At 57.9% G+C, this 23769-nt stretch overlaps 1 protein-coding gene across 10 annotated transcripts in view; it reads left to right on the top strand.

Annotated features, from left to right (window-relative positions):
* SBF1 (SET binding factor 1) overlaps positions 1 to 18903 on the top strand; it is an 83682-nt gene extending 64779 nt beyond the window's left edge. For 4 of the 10 annotated variants that reach the window (XM_068169708.1, XM_068169707.1, XM_068169709.1 and 1 more), the window contains 17 exons: positions 937 to 1144; positions 3353 to 3549; positions 4031 to 4168; positions 5112 to 5204; positions 6251 to 6328; positions 7562 to 7746; positions 8446 to 8622; positions 9394 to 9495; positions 10559 to 10744; positions 10841 to 10967; positions 11058 to 11188; positions 13413 to 13643; positions 14045 to 14155; positions 14318 to 14529; positions 15453 to 15540; positions 16259 to 16390; positions 17088 to 18903. In XM_068169708.1, coding sequence (XP_068025809.1) covers positions 937 to 1144; positions 3353 to 3549; positions 4031 to 4168; positions 5112 to 5204; positions 6251 to 6328; positions 7562 to 7746; positions 8446 to 8622; positions 9394 to 9495; positions 10559 to 10744; positions 10841 to 10967; positions 11058 to 11188; positions 13413 to 13643; positions 14045 to 14155; positions 14318 to 14529; positions 15453 to 15540; positions 16259 to 16390; positions 17088 to 17186 — 2495 coding nt within the window. In that variant the 3' untranslated portion in view covers positions 17187 to 18903. The remainder of the gene's footprint in view (positions 1 to 936; positions 1145 to 3352; positions 3550 to 4030; positions 4169 to 5111; positions 5205 to 6250; positions 6329 to 7561; positions 7747 to 8445; positions 8623 to 9393; positions 9496 to 10558; positions 10745 to 10840; positions 10968 to 11057; positions 11189 to 13412; positions 13644 to 14044; positions 14156 to 14317; positions 14530 to 15452; positions 15541 to 16258; positions 16391 to 17087) is intronic. The other 6 variants (XM_068169717.1, XM_068169713.1, XM_068169715.1 and 3 more) reach the window with 3 other exon arrangements.
* The last annotated feature ends 4866 nt before the right edge of the window (positions 18904 to 23769 follow it).

Genomic DNA, 23769 nt, shown 5'->3' on the forward strand with positions numbered 1-23769 from the left:
TCTCAGGTGGGAGGCCACAGCTCCAACTGCAGCAGGCTGGGTGAGGTGAGACATGAGAAGAACTGGAAGGCACAAGAGTCCTCCATGCTGCGAATCATGACCTTCCCAGGTGGGAAGATGAGCTGGAGACGTAGTAGATGGGATTTAGGGTGTTGGGAGGAAGTGGTGTCCTGCTGCTGCTCTAGCTGATTTTGGATCTTCTGTCCTCCAAGATGCTTTGGGTTCTGCTCCTTCTGGTCACTTCCCAGTTTGGCTGCAGAGCTTTCCAGCTCAAGGTCTACCACCAAGGTCACAAACCTCCATGATGGCCATTGTCTAAATTGGTACTAAGACAGCAGCTGCTTTCAGGTCTAGAAGAGATGCTCTTGAGATCCCTTGTTGTCCCTGTCTGGTGTTAGGAGATGCATTAGGAGAGCAGCCCCCAAAGGTTGTGTCCACCTGAGAGTGGTTTTGCCTGGGTGGAAGCATCCAGGTTGGAGCTGAGATCCTGAAGCCCATCACTGTGGAGGGAGCAGCTGAGGCCTTCAGATGAAGGTGGTGGGAGGTTGCTCCTGCCTTTTCCTCTCTCTGTTGCCTTCTCCAGCTCCACCAGGGTGTGGAGTCTCCTTCTCTGGAGACTTTCAAGACCTGTCTGAATGTATTCCTATGCAACCTGTGCTAGATTCTATGGTCCTGCTCTGGCAGAGGGGTTGGACTCACACAGATCACAGGAGCACAGGATGTGAGGGGTTGGAAGGGACTTCTGAAGATCTTTGATGATGAGGCACTTAGTGCCATGGTGTAGTTCAGTAGGTAGGGTTGGGTAATAGCATCTTGATGATCTTCAGAGGTCCCTTCCAACCCCTCACACCCTGTGCTCCTGTTCTCCTGTGATCTCCTCCAGCTTGCCCATGGGAACCCATGCGTGAACCCAGCCTCACTTTGTTTTCTCTCCAGTGTCTGAAGAGATGGACAGAAGCACTTTGACCCCCAGCACCACCATCAGACCTTCAGACAAGATGACCATCAACCACGTGGTGGAGCGAGCCTGCTGCAGGGACTACCAGCGGCTGGGGCTGGGCACGCTCAGCAGCAGCCTGACGCGCTCCAAGAACGAGCCCTTCCGCATCTCCACCGTCAACCGCATGTACGCCATCTGCCGCAGGTCAGCGCCACCGCCGCCCCGCCGGGCGCCTCCTGCAGCCTGCGCTGCCCGCCTGGCAGGGTCCGCAGAGGCATCTGGCCAGGCTGGGTCCACGGGGCCAGCTGTGATCAGGGTCTTCTTCCATAATCTGGATGGGAGGATGGAGAGCGACCTCAGTGTGTTTGCAGTCAGTACCATGTTGGGTGGGATGTTGGTCTCCTTGGGGGTTGAAGGTTCTACAGAGGAGTCTGGCCAGGCTGGGTCCATGGGACCAGTTGAGTTCAATGTCTTCCTTCATCCATAGTCTGGGTGGGAGGATGGAGGGCAACCTCAGTGTCTTTGATGACAACACCACAGTGGGTGGGATGTTGATCTCCTTGGTTAGGCCACACCTTGAGTGCTGTGTCCTGTTCTGGGCCCCTCAATTCAAGAAAGTTGTTGAGATATTGGAATGTGTCCAGAGAAGGGCAAGAAGGCTGGTGAGGGGTTTGGAGCACAAGCCCTGTGAGGAGAGGCTGAGGGAGCTGGGATTGTTTAGCCTGGAGATGAGGAGGCTCAGGGGAGACCTTATTGCTGTCTACAACTCCCTGAAGGGAGGTTGTAGCCAGTGGGGGTTGATCTCTTCTCCCAGGCAACCATCAACAGACCAAGAGGACACAGTCTCAAGCTCTGCAGGGGGAAGTTTAGGCTTGATCTTAGAAAGAAATTTGTCACATAAGGAGAGATTGGCCATTGGAATGGGCTGCCCAGGGAGGTGGTGGGGTCAGCATCCCTGGAAGTGTTCAAGAAGAAACTGAATGAGGCACTTAGTGCCATGGTCTAGTTCATTAGGTAGGGTTGGGTAATAGGGACTTGATGATCTTGGAGGTCTCTTCCAACCTGTTTGACTCTGTGATTCTGTCTGGCCAGGCTGGATCCAGGGGACCAGTTGTGTTCAATGTCTTCATCCATAATCCAGATGAAAGCATGGAGGGCAACCTTAATGTGTTTGAAGACAACACCAAATTGGGTGGGATGTTGATCTGCTGGAGGGTTGGAAGATCTACACTGGTGTCTGGCCAGGCGGGATCCAGGGGACCCGTGGTGTTCAGTGTCTTCATCTTAGTCTGGATGGGAAGGTGGAGGGCAAGCTCAGTGTGTTTGCAGACAAGACCAAAATGTTGATCTCCTTGAGGGTTAAAAGTAGGATGTTGATCTCCTTGATGGTTGAAGGTTCCACAGAGGGATCTGGCAAGGCTGGTTCCATGGGACCAGTTGAGTTCAATGTCTTTGTCCATAATCCGGGTGGGAGCATGGAGGGCAATCTCAATGTGTTTACAGACAGCACCAAACTGGGTGGGATGTTGATCTGAGGGAGGGTTGAAGGATCTACAGAGGGGGCTGGATCCATGGGCTGAGGCCAAAGGAATGAGGGTCACCAAGGCCAGCAGCTAGGTCCCACTAGAGGCAGAGTGGCTGGAAAGGGTGGAGAAGGACCTGGCAGGTTGGTAACAGTGGGTGGAGATGAGCCAGGCTGTGCCCAGGTGGCCAAGGAGGCCACCAGCAGCCTGGCCTGGATGAGCAATGGTGTGGCCAGCAGGAGCAGGGCAGGAACTGTCCCCCTGGGCTGGGCACTGGTGGGCCCACAGCTGGAATCCTGGGGTCAGTTTTAGGCCCCTCACTCCAAGAAGGACATTGAGGGGCTGGAGCAGGTCCAGAGAAGGGCAACAAAGCTGGGGAAGGATCTGGAGAACTTGTGAGGAGCAGCTAAGGGGCCTGGGGTTGTTGAGCCTGGAGAAAAGGAGGCCGAGAGGGAGTCCTTCTGGCTCTCTACAACTCCTGAAAGGAGGCTGGGGACAGTTGGCCATCAAAGTCTTCTCTTGGGTGGTGGGGTTAGAGGAAATGGCCTCCGGTTGCCCTAGGGGAGGTTCAGGTTGGCCACGAGGAACAATTTCTGCCCCTTGAGGGTTGTCCTTGCCTGGCCCAGGCTGCCCAGGGCAGTGGTGGAGAGGGGTTTGAAAACTGTGGAGATGTGGTGCTGAGGGTCATGGTTTGGTGGTGCCCTGGCAGTGCTGGTTGTGCTCCATGACCTTCAAGACCTCTTCCAACCCAAACCCATTCCATGACTCCACGAGAGGCCCAGGCTCTGCCTGCTGCTCCTGGGCACGTGTGGGTGGTTCGGTGTGTGGGTGGTTCGGTGTGTGGGTGGTTCGGTGTGGTGAAGCCGCCGCTCCCTGTGTCCCTCCGCAGCTACCCCGGGCTGCTGATCGTGCCGCAGAGCATCCAGGACAACACCATCCAGCGGATCTCGCGCTGCTACCGCCAGAGCCGCTTCCCGGTGGTCTGCTGGCGCAACGCCCACACCAAGGCCGTGCTGCTGCGCTCCGGGGGCCTCCACGGCAAGGGCGTCGTGGGGCTCTTCAAGTCCCAGAACGCTCCCACCCCAGGTACCCAGCCCTGCCCCCACCCCTGGACACAGCCCTGGCACCCGGTGCAGACCATCTTGGGTCTGGTGATGGCCTTCACACCCTTCCTTGGGTCTACTGTGGGTCTTCAGACCCTTCCTTGGGTCTGCTGTTGGCCTTCAGACCCTCCCTTGGGTCTGCTGTTGGCCTTCAGACCCTCCCTTGGGTCTACTGTTGGCCTTCAGACCCTTCCCTGGGTCTACTGTTGGCCTTCAGACCTTGCCCTGGGTCTACTGTTGGCCTTCAGACCTTTCCCTGGGTCTACTGTTGGCCTTCAGACCCTTCCTTGAGTCTTCTGTTGGCCTTCAGACTTTTCCTTGGGTCTGGTGACAGCCCTCAGATCCTTCCTTGGGTCTGGTCATGGCCTTCAGACCCCTCTTTCTTTCTACTGATGGGTTGAAGACCTCTCCTTGGGCATGGTGCTGGTGGCAGAGGGCTGCAGCTAGTGGTTGTGTCCCCCCAGGTCCCTCTCAGACAGACTCCACCAGCCTGGAGCAGGAGAAGTACCTGCAGGCCGTCATCAACTCCATGCCTCACTACGCCGATGCTGGTGGCCGCAACACCTTGAGCGGCTTCACCTCGGCCCACATGAGCAGCACTGGTGAGGAGCTACAGGGTGGGCTGGTGGCATCACAGTGGGGTGCAGGAGGGCTGGTGGTGGCCCACCAACCAGCCCTGGCGGGGTTTGTGGTCCATCATGGCACAGCCTGGGCTGCTGTCCCTGGTTCTCCATGTTGGAGGAGGCAGCAGAACCTTCTCGAGGTGCTCTCCAGAGCTACCAGTGTTGGTTGGGTCTCCATGGGTGGGGGAAATGAGTTTGGGGAAACCCAGTGGCCATGGAACTGGGACTGCTGGGAGCCTCAGGCTGGGCTTGGATCTGGGTGGGAGTGGACCTCATGGGGTGAGGTCCCGGAACCATCTGTAGCTGGGGTTTGCTGGAAGCCTTGGTAAGTCTCTGACTCCATGCCATCTCAACCATCCCATCCCATCCCACCATCCTATCCCATCCCACCATCCCATCCAACCATCCCATCCCATCCAACCATCCCATCCCTGCTGTGGAGGTGACCATGGTCCAAGAGGGATCAGGGAGAAACCCAGCCAGGTGCTCCCCACACCCTGGGGAGGAGAGGACTTGCCCCAGGCCCTCCAGAACCTCTCCCTTGATGTTGGTGGACATCTCTGGAGCTCCAGCTGAAGGAGGGAGGCTCAGACCAGCAGTGGGGTGGCAGAGGAGTGACCTGCTGTGGCAGCAGAACCTCAGAGCAGGGAGCTGCTGATGCTTGGGCGATGCCCAGCTTGGAGGGTCAACCTCCCTCTCCTTAGCTACCTTCTCACCATGGCTCCAACTGGAAGCTGTCTCCGGCACACTGACCTCCTGCTCCCAGCCCTGGGTTCTCCTGCTTGCTGCTGCTTTCCCTCTCTGTCCTTTGTGGTCCCTTCCTGTCCCTCCTGAGTGGTTTTGGGGAGGTCCATGGTGGGAGGACCTCCGCGGAGCAGCATGGTGAGACCAACCAAGAGCTGACCTTCTGTTGGTGCCACAGATCTGTCCGACAGGAGACAGCCCAAGCTGGGATCCCTCATGAAGCAGGTGATGGGAGGGAAGGACGATGGGCCCGGGACAATTAGCCGTGGAGGTGAGGACCTACAAGTGGATAACTGCCTCAAGGGGGTCTGGCTAAGACCTCCCCACCCCACCAAAGCCTTGGGCCTTGTAGACTAGATGCTTCCAACCCACAGCTTTCCAGCCTTGGGGCAGCAGCAGGGAAGGCAGGGAGGGACCCACCACTGCAGCACTTCCCAGAGACATCTCCTTCATCCCACCTATCATTGTCATCATCACTCCATGGCTCCATCCCAGCTGGCCGAGTGCCTTGTTCTGCCTCAGGTCTACATCAACCTTAGTGTGCAGCTTGAGGTTGCTCTCATTCCACCTTGGGTTCCCCTCAATCTGGTTTGCCCTCTGAGGTTTCTCTCACTCTATCTTGGGTGCCCCTCAACCTGATGTCCCCTCTGAGGTTGCTCTTATCTCACCATGGGTCCAGCTTGGATCCAAATGAGAATAGACCCCATGAGCCGAGGTCTACCTGGTGTCCACCTTGAAGTTGCTTTCACCCCATCTTGGGTCCACCTCAGCCTTGGGTCTCCCTCAACCTGGTGTCCCTTCCGAGGTTACTCTTATCCCACCATGGGTCCAGCTTGGATCCAAATGAGAATAGATCCCATGGGCTGAGGTCTACCTGGGGTCATCCCTGAAGATGCTTTCATCCCACCTTGGGTCCACTTCAACATGGTGTCCACCTTGCCCTAGTATCCCCCATGAGGTTGCTCTCATGCAATCTTGGGTCCACCTCACCCTGATGTCTCCCGAGGTTGCTCTCATCCCACCTTGGGTCCACTTCAGCCTGGTGTCCCTGCTGAGGTTGCTCTCACCCTATCTTGGGTTCTTCTCAGTCTGGTGTCCTCCTCCCCCTGGTGTGGCCCCTGAGGTCACTTTCACCCTGTCTTGGTGAGGTTGCTCTCATCCCACCTTGGGTCCCACTCAAGCCGGTGTCCGCCTCAGCTTGGTGCCAGCCCCAGCTTGGTGTCCCCGCTGAGGCTGCTCTCACCCAGAGGTCCACCGCAACCTGCTGTCTACCTCACCCTGGTATCCCCCCTGAGTTGTCTCCTCCTGTGCCCCCAGGGCTCGCTCACCGAGCTCGTGTCATCACCCTGTCCACCCCCAAGTGCGTGTCTCCAAAGGGCCGTGAGACCCCCCGAGGTACAGTGCCACCACCCCCGACCTGAGTGCTAACCTCACCTGTCCCACCACACGCACACTCCCCACAGCCCCACCACTAACCTCCCAGTAACACCACCTCAGCCCACTAACGTCTCCACCAAGCATGTCCCTGGCTGGGGCCAGCTCCTGCCGGCTGCGGTGAGTACCAGGCTTGGCCCCAGCACCTCCACAACCTCCTGCCAGCTTTGCTTTGGGCTCCTTCTGCATCTGCTAGGGCTTGGTGGGTGGTGGTGTCATCATCATAGGGGTGGTGATGCTTCTGGTAGTGGTGGTGATGGTGTCACCAGAGATGATGTTGCTGGTGGTGGTGATGATGATAATGGTGGTGGTGGTGAGGATGACAGTGATGGTGTCACCAGAAGTGATGTTGCTAGTGGTGATGGTAATGATGATGGTGTCACCATCACGGTGGTGGCAGTGATGGTAGTGATGCTGATGATAGTGGTAGTGATGGTGGTGATGGTTGTGGGGGTGATGGTGTCAGTGTCATGATGGTGGTGGTGATGAAGATGGTAATGATGGTACTAATGGTGGTGGTGACTGTGATGATGGTGGCAGTGGTGATGATGTCACCATCATGATGATGGTGGTAGTGATGATGATGGTGGTGGTGATGGTGTCACTATCATGATGATGATCATCCCCAGATGGGGATGATGGTGGTGGGAGTGATAGTAATCATGGTGGTGGCAGTGATGGTGACAATGATGTTGGTGACCTTCACAATGATGGTGATGATGATAGTGGTGACCCTCACAATGATGGTGTGATGGTGATGTGGTGGTGACCCTCACAATGGTGTGGTGGTGATGATGGTGGTGACCTTCACAGTGATGGTATGATGGTGGTGGTGATGATGGTGGTGACCTTCACAGTGGTGATGATGGTGGTGGTGGCCTAGGGTCTGGTTGGCAGGGAAAGGGTAGCTCCTGGTGGTTTGTGTGCAGGTGCTGGGCACTGTGGTTGCACAGGTTGCTGGGCCACAGAGTCAGTCTCCATACCCACCAGGCAGAAGGTCCTACAGCCCCCAGCAAGGAGAAGGAGCCCAAGCAAAGCTGGGTGGCAGCACGTTCCCGGCATGCTCTTGTGGGGCAGTGGGTGGCGGCAGCCGGCGGTGAGCCGCTCGTGGCTGGGCTGGGCTGGGCTGGGGGGGTCAGAGCGGACGGCAGAAGCCACGGCTGGGTTGGAGACCCCCACCCTGGTGTCTTGCAGGGAAGTGGGGCAGCATCCGGGCCAGCGGCCGCATGAGCAGCTACGCCCTCAACGTGGACATCGGCTCCCGGCTGGCCGGGAAGGACCTCCTGGGGGCCCAGCACAACGGCACCCCCTCGGAGGCCACCTTCCTGCGGCCACACCGTGCCTCCCTCTACATCATCGGGGACAAGTCCCAGCTGAAGGTATCTCCGGGGCCTGGCAGCTGCCTCCTGGGTGGTACTGAGGGTGTCACCATCGTGGTGGTGGTGATGGTGGTGGTGGTGTCACCATTGTGATGGGGATGTGGTGGTGATGGGGGTGGTGGTGGTGGGTGGTGATGGCGGTAATGGTGATGGTGATGGGTCTGTTTGGGGTGTTACTAAGACCTGGGGGTACTGGTTGACAGTAGGCTGAACATGAGCCAGCAGTGTGCCCAGGTGGTCAAGAAGGCCAATGGCATCCTGGCCTGTATCAGGAACAGTGTGGCCAGCAGGAGCAGGGAGGTCATTGTGCCCCTGTACTCAGCACTGGTTAGGCCACACCTCGAGTACTGTGTCCAGTTCTGGGCCCCTCAATTCAAGAAAGAAGTTGAATGGCCAGAGTGTGTCCAGAGAAGGGCAACAACAGACCAAGAGGATACAGTCTCAAGCTGTGCAAGGGGCAGGCTTAGGCTGATCTTAGAAAGAAATTCCTCACAGAGAGAGAGGTTGCCCATTGGAATGGGCTGCCCGGGGAGGTGGTGGGGTCAGTGTCCCTGGAGGTGTTTAAGAAGAGGCTGGATGAGGCACTCAGTCTAGTGGATTAGTTAGGATTGGGTGATAGATTGGACTTGATGACCTTGGAGGTCTCTTCCAGCCTGGTTGATTCTGTGACTGTGTGACCTGTTTTCCCTCCTGACCCAGGGGGTGAAGCCAGACCCGCTGCAGCACTGGGAGGTGGTGCCCATCGAGGTCTTCGATGTCAGGCAGGTGAAGGCCAGCTTCAAGAAGCTGATGAAGGCCTGCGTGCCAGGCTGCCCCTACATTGACCCCAGTGTCACCTACTTGAGGTCCTTGGAGGAGTCTGAGTGGTTGTCCCAGGTCAGTTGTCACCCAAAGGGTTTGGGGGAAGCCTGGTTTGGCCCCACATGGGGACGTTGTGGAAGAACATGTGCTCTTACCTCCAGTGAAGTGACTGTGGGGGTCTAGATGCCATCTCCAGAGCTTTGCTTTGGGGTGGAGGACACCAAGGGACAAGGATGGAACAGTCTGGAGTCCTGCTTGGTGGCTCTGGACGTGGTGGAGCTTGGTGGCTCCAGACTTAAACTGGCAGCACCCAGCTGTGGAAGAAGGACAGGACCTGCAGGTCAGAAGGACATTTAGAGGGTTGGTCCAGTGACACTAAACCGGGAAGAGTGGTTGATACCTCATCAGGTTGATGCCATCCAGCCAGACCTGGCCAGGCTGGAGAGCTGGGGGAGAGGAACCTCATGAAGTTCAACCAGGGCAAGTGGAGGGTCTTGCCCCGGGGAGGAACCAACCCCTGCAGCAGTACAGATGAGGAGCTGGGAAGCAGCTCCATGGAGAAGGACCTGGGAGTGCTGGTGGACAACAAGGTCACCATGAGCCAGCAATATACCAGGGTAGCCAAGAAGGCCAAGGGTCTCTTGGGGAGCCTGAAGAGGACTCCTAACCCAACTGGCTATTGTGATCCCGGGCAGCTGCTGTCAGTGACCCTGCTTGAGCAAGGGGATTGGACTGGATGATCTCCAGAGGTCCCTTTCCACCCCACCATGCTGGGATTCACCTGCTGCCAGGAGAAGAGGTCACAACCTCCACCCAAGGAGTAACTCTCAACCCATCCTTTGGCAGATCCACAAGATCCTGCAGATTTCAGTGTTGGTGGTGGAGCTCCTGGACACGGGTTCCTCTGTGCTCGTCAGTCTGGAGGATGGCTGGGACATCACCACACAGGTAGGAGCCTTACACCTACACAACACCACGTCTGCTGGCGGCCAGCCACGTCTGTCAGTGGCCAGCCACGTCTGTCGGTGGCCTGCCACGTCTGTCGGTGGCCTGCCATGTCTGTCGGCAGCCAGCCACGTCAATCTGTGGCCAGCCACGTCAATCTGTGGCCAGCCATGTCTACCTGTGGCCAGCCATGTCTACCTGTGGCCAGCCACGTCTGTCGGCGGCCAGCCACGTCTGTCGGGGGCCTGCCATGTCTGTCGGGGGCCTGCCATGTCTGTTGGCGGCCAGCCATGTCTGTCGGGGGCCTGCCATGTCTACCTGTGGCCAGCCACGTCTGTCGGCGGCCTGCCACATCTGTCGGCGGCCTGCCACGTCTGTTGGTGGCCTGCCACATCTACCCGCGGCCAGCCACGTCTGTCGGTGGCCTCCCACATCTACCTGTGGCCAGCCACGTCTGTCGGGGGCCAGCCACATCTGCTGGCGGCCAGCCACGTCTGTCAGTGGCCTGCCACGTCTGTCGGGGGCCTGCCACGTCTGTCGGGGGCCTGCCACGTCTGTCGGTGGCCTCCCACATCTACCTGTGGCCAGCCACGTCTGTCGGGGGCCAGCCACATCTGCTGGCGGCCAGCCACGTCTGTCAGTGGCCTGCCACGTCTGTCGGGGGCCTGCCACGTCTGTCGGGGGCCTGCCACGTCTGTCGGTGGCCTGCCATGTCTACCTGTGGCCAGCCACGTCTGTCGGGGGCCTGCCACGTCTGTCGGGGGCCTGCCATGTCTACCTGTGGCCTGCCACGTCTGTCGGTGGCCTGCCATGTCTACCTGTGGCCTGCCACGTCTGTCGGGGGCCTGCCATGTCTACCTGCGGCCTGCCACGTCTGTCGGGGGCCTGCCATGTCTACCTGTGGCCTGCCACGTCTGTCGGTGGCCTGCCACGTCTGTCGGGGGCCTGCCACGTCTGTCGGTGGCCTGCCATGTCTGTCGGCAGCCAGCCACGTCAATCTGTGGCCAGCCATGTCTACCTGTGGCCATTCCCCCATGAGCATCTCCAGACCCTGCTGTCCTCCTAGGTGGTCTCCTTGGTGCAGCTGCTGTCAGACCCCTACTACCGGACGCTGGAGGGCTTTCGCCTGCTGGTGGAGAAGGAGTGGTTGTCCTTTGGCCACCGCTTCAGCCACCGTGGAGCCCAGACCTTGGCCGGCCAGAGCAGCGGCTTCGCCCCCATCTTCCTGCAGTTCCTGGACTGTGTCCACCAGGTGAGCTGCAAGCTGGCCAGGCCTGGGCAGCTTCATCTCGAGCGGACACCCCAGGTGGTGGTTCCTTTGGAGGTCTCACCACCTTGCTCCTTGCAGATCCACCTGCAGTTCCCCATGGAGTTCGAGTTCAGCCAGTACTACCTGAAGTTCCTCAGCTACCACTACATCTCCAACCGCTTCCGGACCTTCCTGCTGGACTCCGACTATGAGCGCATCGAGCTGGGTGAGGGCTGGTGGGACCCACAGCCAACAGCAGCCCCCCAGAACCTTTCCACAAATGATTCCACCTTCTCTGCTGTCTTCTTCTCCCCAGGTCTCCTGTACGAGGAGAAGGGTGAGAAGAAGAGCCAGCAGGTCTGCAAGTCCATCTGGGACTACATTGAGCGGCTGAACAAGAAGGCTCCTGTCTTTTTCAACTACATGTATGCTCCTGAGGATGGGGAGGTGAGAGCTCTGCAGCTGCCTGCGGGACCAGGACCCGGGGCCTTGGTCAACAGCAGCTGGAGATGAGCCAGGCTGTGCCCAGGTGGCCAAGAAGGCTACTGGCAGCCTGGCTTGGGTCAGCAATGGTGTGGCCAGCAGGAGAAGGGCAGGGATTGCCCCTCTGGACTGGGCACTGGTGATCCCACAGCTGGAATCCTGGGGTCAGTCCAGGAAGGACATTGAGGGGCTGGAGCAGGTCCAGAGAGGGGCAAAAAAGCTGAGGAAGAGTCTGGAGAACTTGTGAGGAGCAGCTGAGGGAGCTAAGGATGTTGAGTCTGGAGAAAAGGAGGCTGAGGGGAGACCTTCTGGCTCTGTACAACTCCCTGACAACAGTCTGGAGCCAGGTACAGGTCTTCTGTCCACCAGGTCTCCACCAGGTCTTCTGTCAAGTGACAGAGCCAGAGGAAATGGCCTCAAGTTGCCTGAGGGGAAATTTAGGTTGGCCATGAGGAACTATTTCTGCCCCTGGAGGGTTGTCCAGGCCTGGCCCAGGCTGCCCAGGGTAGTGGTGGAATGGCCATTCCTGGAGGGGTTTCAAAGCCATGGAGATGTGCCACTGAAGGTCATGGTTTGTTTCATAGTTTCATAGTTTCATTCAGGGTTGGAAGGGACCACAAGGATCATCTAGTTCCAACCCCCCTGCCATGGGCAGGGACACCCCACACTAGATCAGGCTGGACAGAGCCTCATCCAGCCTGCTCTTAAACACCCCCAGGGACGGGGCCTCGACCACCTCCCTGGACAACCCATTCCAGGGCTTCACCACTCTCATGGTGAAGAACCTCCTCCTCACATCCAGCCTGAATCTCCCCACCTCCAGCTTCATTCCATTCCCCCTAGTCCTATCACTACCTGAGATCCTGAGAAGTCCTTCCCCAGCCTTCCTGTAGGCCCCCTTCAGATACTGGAAGGCCACAATGAGGTCACCTGGGAGCCTTCTCTTCTGCAGACTGAACAGCCCCAACTCCTTCAGTCTGTCCTCATAGGAGAGGTGCTCCAGCCCTCTGATCATCCTCGTGGCACTTCTCTGGACACGTTCCAGCACCTCCACATCCCTCTTGTAATAGGGGCTCCAGAACTGGACACAGTACTCCAGGTGGGGTCTCACCAGGGCTGAGTAGAGGGGGAGGATCACCTCCCTCGACCTGCTGGCCACACTTCTCCTGATGCAGCCCAGGATCTGATTGGCTTTGCGGGCTGCAAGTGCACACTGAGAGCTCCTGTTGAGCTTCTTGTCCACCAGCACCCCCAAGTCTCTCTCTTCAGGGCTACTTTCCAGCCAGTCATTGCCCAGCCTGGATTTGTGCCTGGGATTGCCTCCACCCAGCTGCAGGACCCTGCACTTGGCCTTGTTGAACCTGATGAGGTTGGCTTGTGCCCACCTCTCCAGCCTGTCAAGGTCCCTCTGGATGGCCTCCCTTCCCTCCAGCGTGTCTGCTGCACCACACAGCTTGGTGTCATCAGCAAACTTGCTGAGGGTGCACTCAATGCCACTGTCCATGTCACCCACAAAGATGTTGAACAAGACAGGTCCCAGGACTGATCCCTGAGGGACTCCGCTTGTCCCTGGCCTCCACTGGGACATGGACCCATTGACAGCCACTCTTTGGGTGCGGCCATCAAGCCACTGGGTTGATGGTTACACTCCATGACCAGGTCTCTCCCAACCCATCCTGTGATTCCATGGTGGTTGATTCCTATGGGCACCCCAGGAGGATGTGGTGTCCAGGGGGAAGAACTCTCCTGGGTTGCTGGTTCTTTGGAAAGCCCTCTGCTGTGAGGACAGGCTGAGAGTTGAGGTTGTTCAGCCTGGAGAAGAGAAGGCTGCAGGGTGACCTTCTGGTGGCCTTTCAGGACTTGGAAGAAAGCTGGGGACAGACTTTTGAGCAGGGCCTGTGGTGACAGGACAAAGGGTGATGGTTGGAACTTGAAGAGGAACATTTAGATGGGATGCAAGGGAAATGCTCTCCATGCTGAGGGGGATGAGACCCTGCCCCAAGTTGCCCAGAGAGGTGGTAGATGCCCCATCCCTGGAACCACTCCAGGTCAGGTTGTCTGGTGCTCTGAGCAACCTGCTCTAGCTGCAGATGTCCCTTCTGGCTGCAGGAGGGTTAGACCGGGTGACCTCAAAAGGCCCTTTCCAACCTAACACAGCTGATGATTCTCTTCCACACCCCTCCTGCAGGTGCTGAGGCCATACAGCAACATCTCCAACCTGAAGGTGTGGGACTACTACACGGAGGAGACCCTTTCTGAGGGCCCTTCCTACGACTGGGAGCTGACTCAGGGGCAGGTGGAGCAGGTAGAGGAGGACAGGCAGGACACCAGCGCTCCGCAGACCAAGCGCAGGATCATCTGGCCCTGTTACGACAACCGCAGCCGCACCGAGCCCGATGCCATCTCCAAGCTGCTGGAGGTCAGCAGGCTGCTGCTGCTGCCACCTCACCCACGGCTTTGGGGGCCCCTGGGGTGGGACACTGCCCCATGCATGCTTGGACACCTGCGTGGAGTTGGCACCACCATCGTGTTGGCACCATCAGCACCCAAATCTTCTGGGTTTGGGTTCCTTGTGGTGTCACACAGCACAGGGACACATGGTTGGAGTTGGCACCATCAGCACCCAAACCTTTTGGGTTTGGGTTCATTGTGGTGTCACACTGCACAGGGACACATGGTTGGAGTTGGCACCATCAGCACCCAAATCTTCTGGGTTTGGGTTCATTGTGGTGTCACACTGCACAGGGACACATGGTTGGAGTTGTTTGACCCCTGGGGCAGGGCCATTGGTTTCATGGATTTTTCTCCCCTCCTTTCCAGGAGCTGCAGAACCTGGAGATGGAGCTGGGGCAGGTCCCAGAGCGCTGGAAGGAGACCTGGGACAAAGTGAAAGCCTCACAGCGCAGCGAGGCACGGCAGGAGGGCAGCAGGGTAGGTTGGTTGGAGCTGAGGGCTTGGGTGACCTTCTCCAAGGCTGTCCCAAACCCAGCAGGCTTCGGCCCTGCAGCCTGGGGCTGAGGAGAGCAGCTGGAGCTGTGCCCCTGGGAAGTGGGGACAGCCTTCTTCTCACACTGTGTCCTCTGCTCCCCGCAGACCCCCAGCTCCCTGCTGATGTCCTCTGGCCTGTCCCACCACCGGCGCTCTCTGGGGGTCTACCTGCAGGAGAGTGGAGTGGGCTCCAGCCTGAACCTGAGCCTGGACAGCGACACCAGCAGCACCTCCACCCCCTCCAGCGGCAAGCAGGGCGGACGCAGGAGCACCTCCACCCTCTACAGCCACTTCCAGATGTCCGAGAGCGAGAACAGGCAGGGCCCAGGGCTGTGGGCTGGGCAGGGACCTACTGGAGCAGGCCCAGAGGGGGCCACAGCAATTATGGGAGGGCTGGAAGCCCTCTGCTGTGAGGTCAGGCTGAGAGAGTTGGGGTTGTTCAGCCTGGAGAAGAGAAGGCTCCAGGGTGCCCTTATGGTGACCTTTTAGGGCTTAAAGAGGGTCCACAGGAAAACTCCAGAGGGGCTTCTGAGCAGGGCCTGTTGTGACAGGACAGGGGGTGCTGGTCTGAAGCTGGAAGAGATAAAATTATACTGGATGGCAAGAAGATGTTCGTCACTGGGAGGGTGATGAGACCCTGTCCCAGGCTGCCCAGAGAGGTGGGAGCTGCCCCATCCCTGGAACCATTCCAGGTCAGGTTGTTTGGGGCTCTTGTTGCAGACATCCCTGCTGACTTCAGGGGACTGGACTGGATGACCTTTGAAGGTCCTTTCCAACCCGACCTGTTCCATAATTCTGTGAATCTGGCTCTCTACAAATCCTGTAAAGGAGCCTGGAGACAGGTGGCCATCCAGATCTTCTCCCAAGTGATGGGACAAGAGGAAGTGGCCGCAGGTTGCCCCAGGGGAGGTTCAGGTTGGACATGAAGAACAATTTCTGCCCCTTGAGGGTTGTCCAGGTCTGGTCCAGGGCAGTGTTGGAGTCCCCATCTCTCGAGATGTGGCGCAGAGGGCCATGGTTTGGTGGTGCCCTGGCAGTCCTGGGTCCAATGGTTGGACTCCCATGACCTTCAAGGTCTCTTCCAACCCAAACCCAAACTGGATTTCTCTGAGGGGTGAAGGTGTTTGGGTTCTGCAGAGTGTGGACCCCAACATCTTCTCATCCCCAGTGCCACTGGGGTGCAACAGCTGAACTTCAGCCCTGTCTCCTTCCCACCCTAACCCCTGTGTGGTCCATGCAGGTCCTACGAGGGGTCTCTCTACAAGAAAGGAGCCTTCATGAAGCCCTGGAAGCCTCGCTGGTTCGTGCTGGATAAAACCAAACATCAGGTACTGGATGGTGGGGGTGACCCCAGGGGCTGTCCTTCAGCCCTTTCTCCTCCCCATCACCCCTGCTCTTTGTGGGGCCAAGAAGCTCCTGGGGGTCATGGTGTGGCCAGCAGGTCAAGGGAGGTTCTCCTGCAGTTCTGCTCTGCCGTGCTGCAGCCACAGTTGGAGAACGGGTTCAGTTCTGAGCTCCCCGCTTCCAGAGAGACTGGGGGCTACCAGAAAGAGTCCAGTGGAGGCTGGGAGCCTGCTGAGGCCAGGAGAATGGCAATGAAGCTGTTGAAGGGTCTGGGGAAGAAGGCGGCTTTGGAGAAATTGTGAGGAGCAGTTGAGAGCCCTGGGGCTGTTGAGCCTGGAGAAGAGCAGCCTGAAAGAGCATCTGCTCAATGCTCAGCAAGAGCTAACGGGTGGGGGGCAAGAGGACATGGTCAGACTCTTGTCAGTGGTGCTCAGGGATGGGACAAGGGGCAATAGGCACCACTGGGAGCCAGGAGGTTTCATCAGGAGCAACTTGTTGGCTGTGAGGGTGGTGGAGCCCTGGAGCAGGCTGCTTGGAGAGGTAGTGAAGTCTCTGTGGCTGGAATGCTTCCAGCCCCATGTGGCTGTTGTGACCCTGGGCAGGCTGCTGTGGGTGCCCTGCTGCAGCAGGGAGGGATGCTGGGCTGGATGGGCTCCAGAGGTCTCTTCCCACCCCACCACCATGCTGGGATTGTGCCCACAGCTGCGGTACTACGACAGCCGGATGGACACGGAGTGCAAAGGGGTCATCGACCTGGCCGAGGTGGAGTCCATCACCCCGGGAACCCCCACCATGGGAGCCCCCAAGACCGTGGATGAGAAAGCCTTCTTTGATGTGAGTGTGCACAGCAGCTCATGGCTGCCTTCACGGCCCTGAGGGAGAGGGGCTGGTGGCCTTTCACTGTCTGAAGGAGACCTACAGGCAGCATGGGAAGGATTTTTAGAAGGGCCTGTGGTGATAGGAGCAAGGAACAGTGGTTTGCAGCTAGAGAAGGTTTAGGTTGGACAACGTCAGGAGGAAGCTCTTCACCAGGAGGGTAGTGGGAACAGTGGAACAGGTTGTCCAGAGATGTGGTGGCCCCAAGGGCAGATTCAATGGGGCCCTGAACAACCTCCCAGGCAACCAGCACCAGAACAAGAGGACACAGTCTCAAGCTGTGCCAGGGGAGGTTTAGGCTGGATGTTAGGAAGAAGTTCTACACAGAGAGAGTGATTGCCCATTGGAATGTGCTGCCCAGGGAGGTGGTGGAGTCACCATCACTGGAGGTGTTTAGGAAGAGACTGGATGGGTGCTTGGTGCCATGGTTGAGTTGATTAGATGGTGCTGGGTGGTAGGCTGGACTCGATGGCCTCGAAGGTCTTTTCCAGCCTGGTTAATTCTGCATTCTGTATGAGAAGAAACTTGCTCTGGTCAGAGATGTCGCTGCTGCCTGCAGCAGGGTTGGGCTGGATGAGCTTGGAGGGATGTGTGGGGGCTGGGTTGGTGGTGCCCCCAGGCATGCCCCATGATCTCCTGTGCCCTCCTGCCGCAGCTGAAGACCACGAAACGCGTTTACAACTTCTGCGCCCAGGACGTGCAGGTGGCCCAGCAGTGGATCGACCGCATCCAGAGCTGCCTGTCGGACGCCTGAGCGCAGCCTCCCGCGGAGCCTCACAACTCCCTGCACAGACACCTCCCGGGCCCTGACCCCGCGGAGCACGGGCGGCTGCCCAGGCTGGTGTCCCAGCCGGGGCTGGGACTGACGGAGAAGAAGACGGAGGATGAGGATGCTGAGGAGAAGACCTTCCTTCCTTCCCATCTGCCGCGCGCCGGCGCTGCCGGCCCGGCCCATGGCCGGGCAGCGGCGGGGGCAGGACCAAGGTGTGACACGGTGCTTGGTAGGACTGTGGTGGAGGAGAGCCTCACCTTGAAGCGGGCTGGTGGGGCTGGCAGGAGTCTGTCTCCCCCGCCCCCCCCACCTATGTCCCCTCATCCTGTCCCCCCAGAGCCTGTCTGAGCCCTGTCATTAGTGTGTCCTCCACAACCCCCCCTGCCCCGCACCGTCTGGAGAAGTTGCCAGGGTGTCCCTCACCTCCACCTCACCCCAAGCTGCTGGAGAAAGGCAGGAGCTGCCACCTCCCTTGTCCTGCCACAGCTGCCAAAGCCCCTGCTGAGGGGGCACCCCGCCCTGCTCCCCACCGGCTGCCACCACCCTGGAGGGCAGCAGATGACCCAACAGTGGTGCCAGGGCTTTGCTGCTGCAGCTCAGGCTGGTGGCAGTGGTGGAGGGGACCCAGTTGGGGCACTGGGACCATCCTGCCCTGGGGGATGACCTGTCCCAATCCTTCAGGAACTTGGCCACACTGCTACTGACTGCCCCAGGATGGTGGCAGGTGGCACCTCAGGCTTTGTAGCTCAGGAGGGGACATGGCCACAGCCACTCTGCTGCCAGGTGACAAAGGTGGCACAGGGTGGTGGTGGTGAGCACGTCCCCCATGGGAGATACCAAACTGACTGTCCTGGTTTGCTGCCCTCTCTTCCCCTGGCTGTGGTAGTGGGGTGGGGAGGGACACAGTAAGACCACCCCACCCTGAGGTGACAAGGGTCCTGCTGGGTGTCCCCAAGGGCTGGCACAGGGCTGGGCACAGCAGCAGTGGCAGGTGCCACCTGCTCTCTTTGCACAGGTTGACCCCCCGGCCCCAAACCCCCAGATCCCCCCAGTTACCCCCAACTTTCCCACTCATTACCCCCCCCACCCCACTCCCCACCACTGACCCCTCCCCCAGAGCCCAACTTCACCCTGGGGTGGAAGGGAGGGAAGATGGTCAACACCTGCCCTCCCCCCACCCCCCCACAAGGTCAACTCCCCTCTTGTCCCCTTGTCACCACACAGGGATCTGGGGGGGGAGGGTGTGGTGCGGTGGAAATATCTCGGTACAGAACCAGCTCCTGCAACACCTCATCCCCACCCCCTGCACTGCCCCCAGGGCTTGTCCCCTCCCACCCCCCCCCGGATGTCCCTACGGTGTCCACCCCAGCTCCAGCTTCTCCTCCCCCTCTTGTTTTTAAGGAGGACAATGTTATATTGCAGAGACCTTTGTACAGTCTTAACCCCCCCCAGAACCCCACCCCCCCCACCCTTCGCTCGGTTTCACCCAACGGTTCCGGCTGTGGCAGGTGGCTCACCAGGACCACAGGAAGGGTTTCGTGTGGTCCTACCTGAAGCAGGTGTAGATGATGGAAGTTCTTGTACATTGTGTCCACCACCCCCCACCCCCAGAGTCCTTGTATTGTATTGTGCCTAGAGAGGAAAGGGTTAAATGCTATACAGAGAAACTAACGGTTTAATAAAAAAACCTCATGGGACAGCTGCCAGCTCCTGCGGCCTCCTCTGCCCCCCCTCGGCACCTGGCCTCGCCCCGGGACCCACAGCAGCCACTTGAGCCCAGCTCGCTGAACAGCAGCAGGGGCAAGAGCCACGGGAGGCTGTGCTGGGCTCCCAAGTTCTACATGGCCAGTGGGGACCTTGGCTGTGTTGGGCTCCCAAGTTCTATTTGGCCAGTGGGGATCTTGGCTGTGCTGGGCTCCCAAGTTCTATATGGCCAGTGGGGATCTTGGCTGTGCTGGGCTCCCAAGTTCTACATGGCCAGTGGGGACCTTGGCTGTGCTGGGCTCCCAGGTTCTATATGGCCAGTGGGGATCTTGGCTGTGCTGGGCTCCCAAGTTCTATTTGGCCACTGGGGACCTGGGTTGTGTTGGTCTCCCAAGTTCTACATGGCCAGTGGGGATCTTGGCTGTGCTGGGCTCCCAAGTTCTACATGGCCAGTGGGGACCTTGGCTGTGCTGGGCTCCCAGGTTCTATATGGCCAGTGGGGATCTTGGCTGTGCTGGGCTCCCAAGTTCTATATGGCCAGTGGGGATCTTGGCTGTGCTGGGCTCCCAAGTTCTACATGGCCAGTGGGGACCTTGGCTGTGCTGGACTCCCAAGTTCTACATGGCCAGTGGGGATCTTGGCTGTGCTGGGCTCCCAAGTTCTACATGGCCAGTGGGGACCTTGGCTGTGCTGGGCTCCCAGGTTCTATATGGCCAGTGGGGATCTTGGCTGTGCTGGGCTCCCAAGTTCTATTTGGCCACTGGGGACCTGGGTTGTGTTGGTCTCCCAAGTTCTACATGGCCAGTGGGGATCTTGGCTGTGCTGGGCTCCCAAGTTCTACATGGCCAGTGGGGACCTTGGCTGTGCTGGGCTCCCAGGTTCTATATGGCCAGTGGGGATCTTGGCTGTGCTGGGCTCCCAAGTTCTATATGGCCAGTGGGGATCTTGGCTGTGCTGGGCTCCCAAGTTCTACATGGCCAGTGGGGATCTTGGCTGTGCTGGGCTCCCAAGTTCTACATGGCCAGTGGGGACCTTGGCTGTGCTGGGCTCCCAGGTTCTATATGGCCAGTGGGGATCTTGGCTGTGCTGGGCTCCCAAGTTCTATTTGGCCACTGGGGACCTGGGTTGTGTTGGTCTCCCAAGTTCAACATGGCCAGTGGGGACCTTGCTTGTGTTGGTCTCCCAAGTTCGACATGGCCACTGGGGACCTTGGCTGTGTTGGTCTCCCAAGTTCTACATGGCCAGTGGGGACCTTGGTTGTGTTGGTCTCCCAAGTTCTACAGGGCCAGTGGGGACCTTGCTTGTGCTGGTCCCTGTGTCCCTTCATGGCCAGTGGGGACTTAGGACAGTGCAGCCTTGAAGGACCAACCTCCTCCGTCTTGCTCTAGTGAGTTTTTGTTTTCTCCAAGGAAAGGTGGTTTGATGGGCCCAGTGCCACCAAAGCTCAGCTGTGCACCAGGAGAACCTAGTCCCCAACCTAGGTCTGGTTCCTCTGGAGCAGCCTCCCTGAAAGCTTCATAAGATCCAGCAGGTGTGACCTTCTGGAGTTGCCCCTGGCCACAGCCACCAGGTCTGGGACACTCTGGTCTGGTCTCTTCTCCCAGGCAGCCAGAACCAGAACAAGAGGACACAGTCTCAGGCTGCACCAGGGGAGGTTTAGGTTGGCTGTTAGGAAGAAGTTCTACACAGAGAGAGTGATTGCCCATTGGAATGGGCTGCCCGGGGAGGTGGTGGAGTCACCATCACTGGAGGTGTTCAGGAGGAGACTTGATGGGGTGCTTGGTGCCATGGGTTAGCTGTTTGGGTGGGTTGGATTGGTTGATGAGTTGGATGTGATGATCTTGAAGGTCTCTTCCAACCTGGTTTATTCTATATTCTATAAACCCTGAAAGATCAACATCAAGCAAGGAGGCTCCAGCAGCACCAAAGGTTTTAGAGGGGCACCAGGGACCAAGCTGAGATGCCAGCAGGGTAGTTGGTGCCTTCAGGCCAGCCCTCCTCCTCCTCACCTTCTCCCTGCCCCCACCTTCTCCCTAGTCTCTTGCCTGCCCTCAGCTCCTGCCCTGTGATGCTGGTGCCCCCCAGGCTCAGCAGGCTCCGTTGGGAGCCAGGGTGGGACTGAGGCTGCAGGAGGGGGGCAGGATGGAGAAAGCCACCACAGGGACCTGGAGTTTTGGAGCTTTTTTTTTATTGGTAGTTGGAATTTTTACAGCCTAAAACTTGACAACAGAGAGAGAGAGAGAGGCAGAGTGGAGGGGGGGGAGGTGTACTTTGCATTTTTTTTCCTTTTTTTTTTCCCTCTTTTTTAGGAAAAAAAAAAAAAAAAGAGGGGGGGAGGAAAAAAAAAAGATAAAAAAACCCAAACAAAAGCAACAAAAAAAAAAGAAAATATCCCCAAACCCCCCAAATGCCCCAAAGCCACCAGCAGCCAATGTGCCATAGAAAAAGGGAGGGGAGGGGTTGTGGTGTGGTTTGGACTTCCTTCAGGACCAAACACGGAACTGGGGCAAAAAGAAAAGGCAGTAAAGGTAAAACCTGTCCCCTCCTAGCCACGAAGGTGCACAGTCAGGGCTCACACAGACCGGCAGGCAACAGGGAAGGGCAGGGGGCAGCATGAGAGGAAGGCTTCTCTCCCTCATGGCACTCAAAGCACCACCCCCAGCAGAGAAGAAAAGCCACGGGAGGCGAGCCCGGGGGATGGACGACGCCAAGGAGCCGCCCCGCCCCAGCACGGCCTCGGCCCTTAGGTGTGTCCCTCAGAAGTGGGATGAGCCCAGAATCCCACCACACCAAGCCATGTCCTCATCCCTGATGTCCCTGAGAAGTGGGATGCTGCCAGGGGATGATCCCACCCCATCAAGCCACCTTCTCATCCCCTATGTCCATCAGCAGTGGGATGGTCCCAGCATCCCACCCTGCCAGCCAAGTTCTCACCCCTTCTGTCCCTCAGAATGTCTTATTGCTGTCAGAGGGGACCTCACCTCCTGGCCACCTCTCCATGGGTTGCTTAGGTTGTGTCAAGGTATCGATTCGGCCCCTCCATGCTCCACCTCAATTTGCCACCTGGGATTCTGCCTGGAAAACCTGCCCCAAGCTGCTCCTCCAGGGAGGAGGAACCAGGAGGGCAGATTTTGAGGTGAAACTTGGGCTCCTGGGGACACCTGGACATGAAACAAGAGGATTCTGGGGGAAGAGCAGAGGAAATTCCCAGAGGCATGTGGGTGGGTTTGGGTATAGAGCTGCAAAATCCAGCTAGGATCCATCTGGATTTAGATCTGCTGCCCTCAGCAGCCCAGGAAGTTCTCAGCCCACATGCCCCATGGCCAAGCCTTCAGCTCGACCTTGGTTGTGACACAGGGGCTGCAGAGGTGACCATCTCCATGGTCTTCTCAGAGTAGCCCCCAGCAGCAGAACACAGCCCCGGGATGGTTCCTGAGCCCCCTAAATCTGGAGCTCTGCTCCTTTTGGGAGATGCCTGGAGGAACCTGCCCAGCACCACCACAGCCACTCCAGCCTCCCCTTCTCCTGGAGAGAAGCAGCTCCTCAGGGTTGGGGATTTTCAGTTACAATGAACACTTTGAGGTCCCTCGGCCCAAGGTGGCAACTGGTAGATGTGCAAGGGTGGAAGGGGCCAGCAGTCAAACAGCCAACCATGCCCCTCACCTCAAATCCAAACTGCAGCCAAAGGAGAAAGCAACTGATGGAGGGTATGGAAAAGCCCTGGAGATGCACCTCCAGAACCTCCAAGTCAACAGACCTTGGGCCAAGGAAAATCTGGAATATTCTGAAGGCTTCAAAGATGCCAGGTGCAAAATAAGGGGTGGGGGCAGGGTGGTGGCCTGGTGAGGTGGGAGAAGCAGAGCCTGCAATGAAGCTTCTGTTTGCTGGGACCAGCTACAAGCTGTAGTGAAAAGCATGGTTAGAACCAGGGATCACCAGTGGTACCCACTCCATTACCTCCAGCACTGAGCTAGAGCCACTCCGCAGGTTGGGTCGATGAAAAGCTTCCCAAAACCCCAACTATAGACCCAAAGGAGGCCACAGAACTTCCAAGGTTCAGCTGAAGCTGCTGCTCCCACTTGGTTTGGACACAAAAGACAAAGACAAGACACAAAGGAACCCCCAGTCCCAACTCAACCACCTTTACCACAAGCCTCACCAAGGAAAAGGCCAAATGACCAGGAGAAGGTGGCCAGAATGACCAGAAAAAGGCCAAAACCACCTGAAGAAAAGAAGGCCAAAATTACCAGAAAGAGGCCAAAATGACCAACAGAAGACCAGAACAACCAAAAAAGGCCAGAACCACCTGAAAAAGGCCAAGATGACCAACAGATAAAGGCCACAGTAACCAAAAAAAGGCCAAATCCACCAGAAGAAGGCCCAAATGACCATGAGAAAAAAGCCACAATGACCAGAAAAAGGCCAAAACAACCAAGAGAAAAATACCAGAAGGACCAAACCAGGCCAAATCCACCAGACAAAGGCCAAAATGGCCAAGAGAAGACGACCAGAAGGACCAAAATCACCCTAAAAGGCCAAAATGACCCACTGAAAAAGAACAGAAGGCCCCCAAAAGGGCAAATCCTCCAGAAAAAGGCCAAACCCAGCAAAACGAAGGCCCAGAGGCCACCCTTGAGGGCTTTTTGTGTTCAACCTGAAAACTGCTTCATCTACCACAAGAAAACATCAACTGGGATAAAAAAAGAGCTCCAAGACCCTTCAGGAACTGAGACCTTCTTCCACCTCAGCCTAGTGGAAGCCAATCCCCAGCAGGTCCCAACCCTTCCCCAGTACCTTGGATGGTTGGATGTGTCCCAGGGATGGAGCCGTTTCGGAAGGTGCACCGTAACCAACCCAGAAG

Source organism: Melanerpes formicivorus, unplaced genomic scaffold (assembly GCF_026170545.1).
Source record: "Melanerpes formicivorus ecotype bairdi unplaced genomic scaffold, bMelFor1.0.p_v2 SCAF_3, whole genome shotgun sequence".
In the NCBI taxonomy this organism is placed as follows: domain Eukaryota; kingdom Metazoa; phylum Chordata; class Aves; order Piciformes; family Picidae; genus Melanerpes; species Melanerpes formicivorus.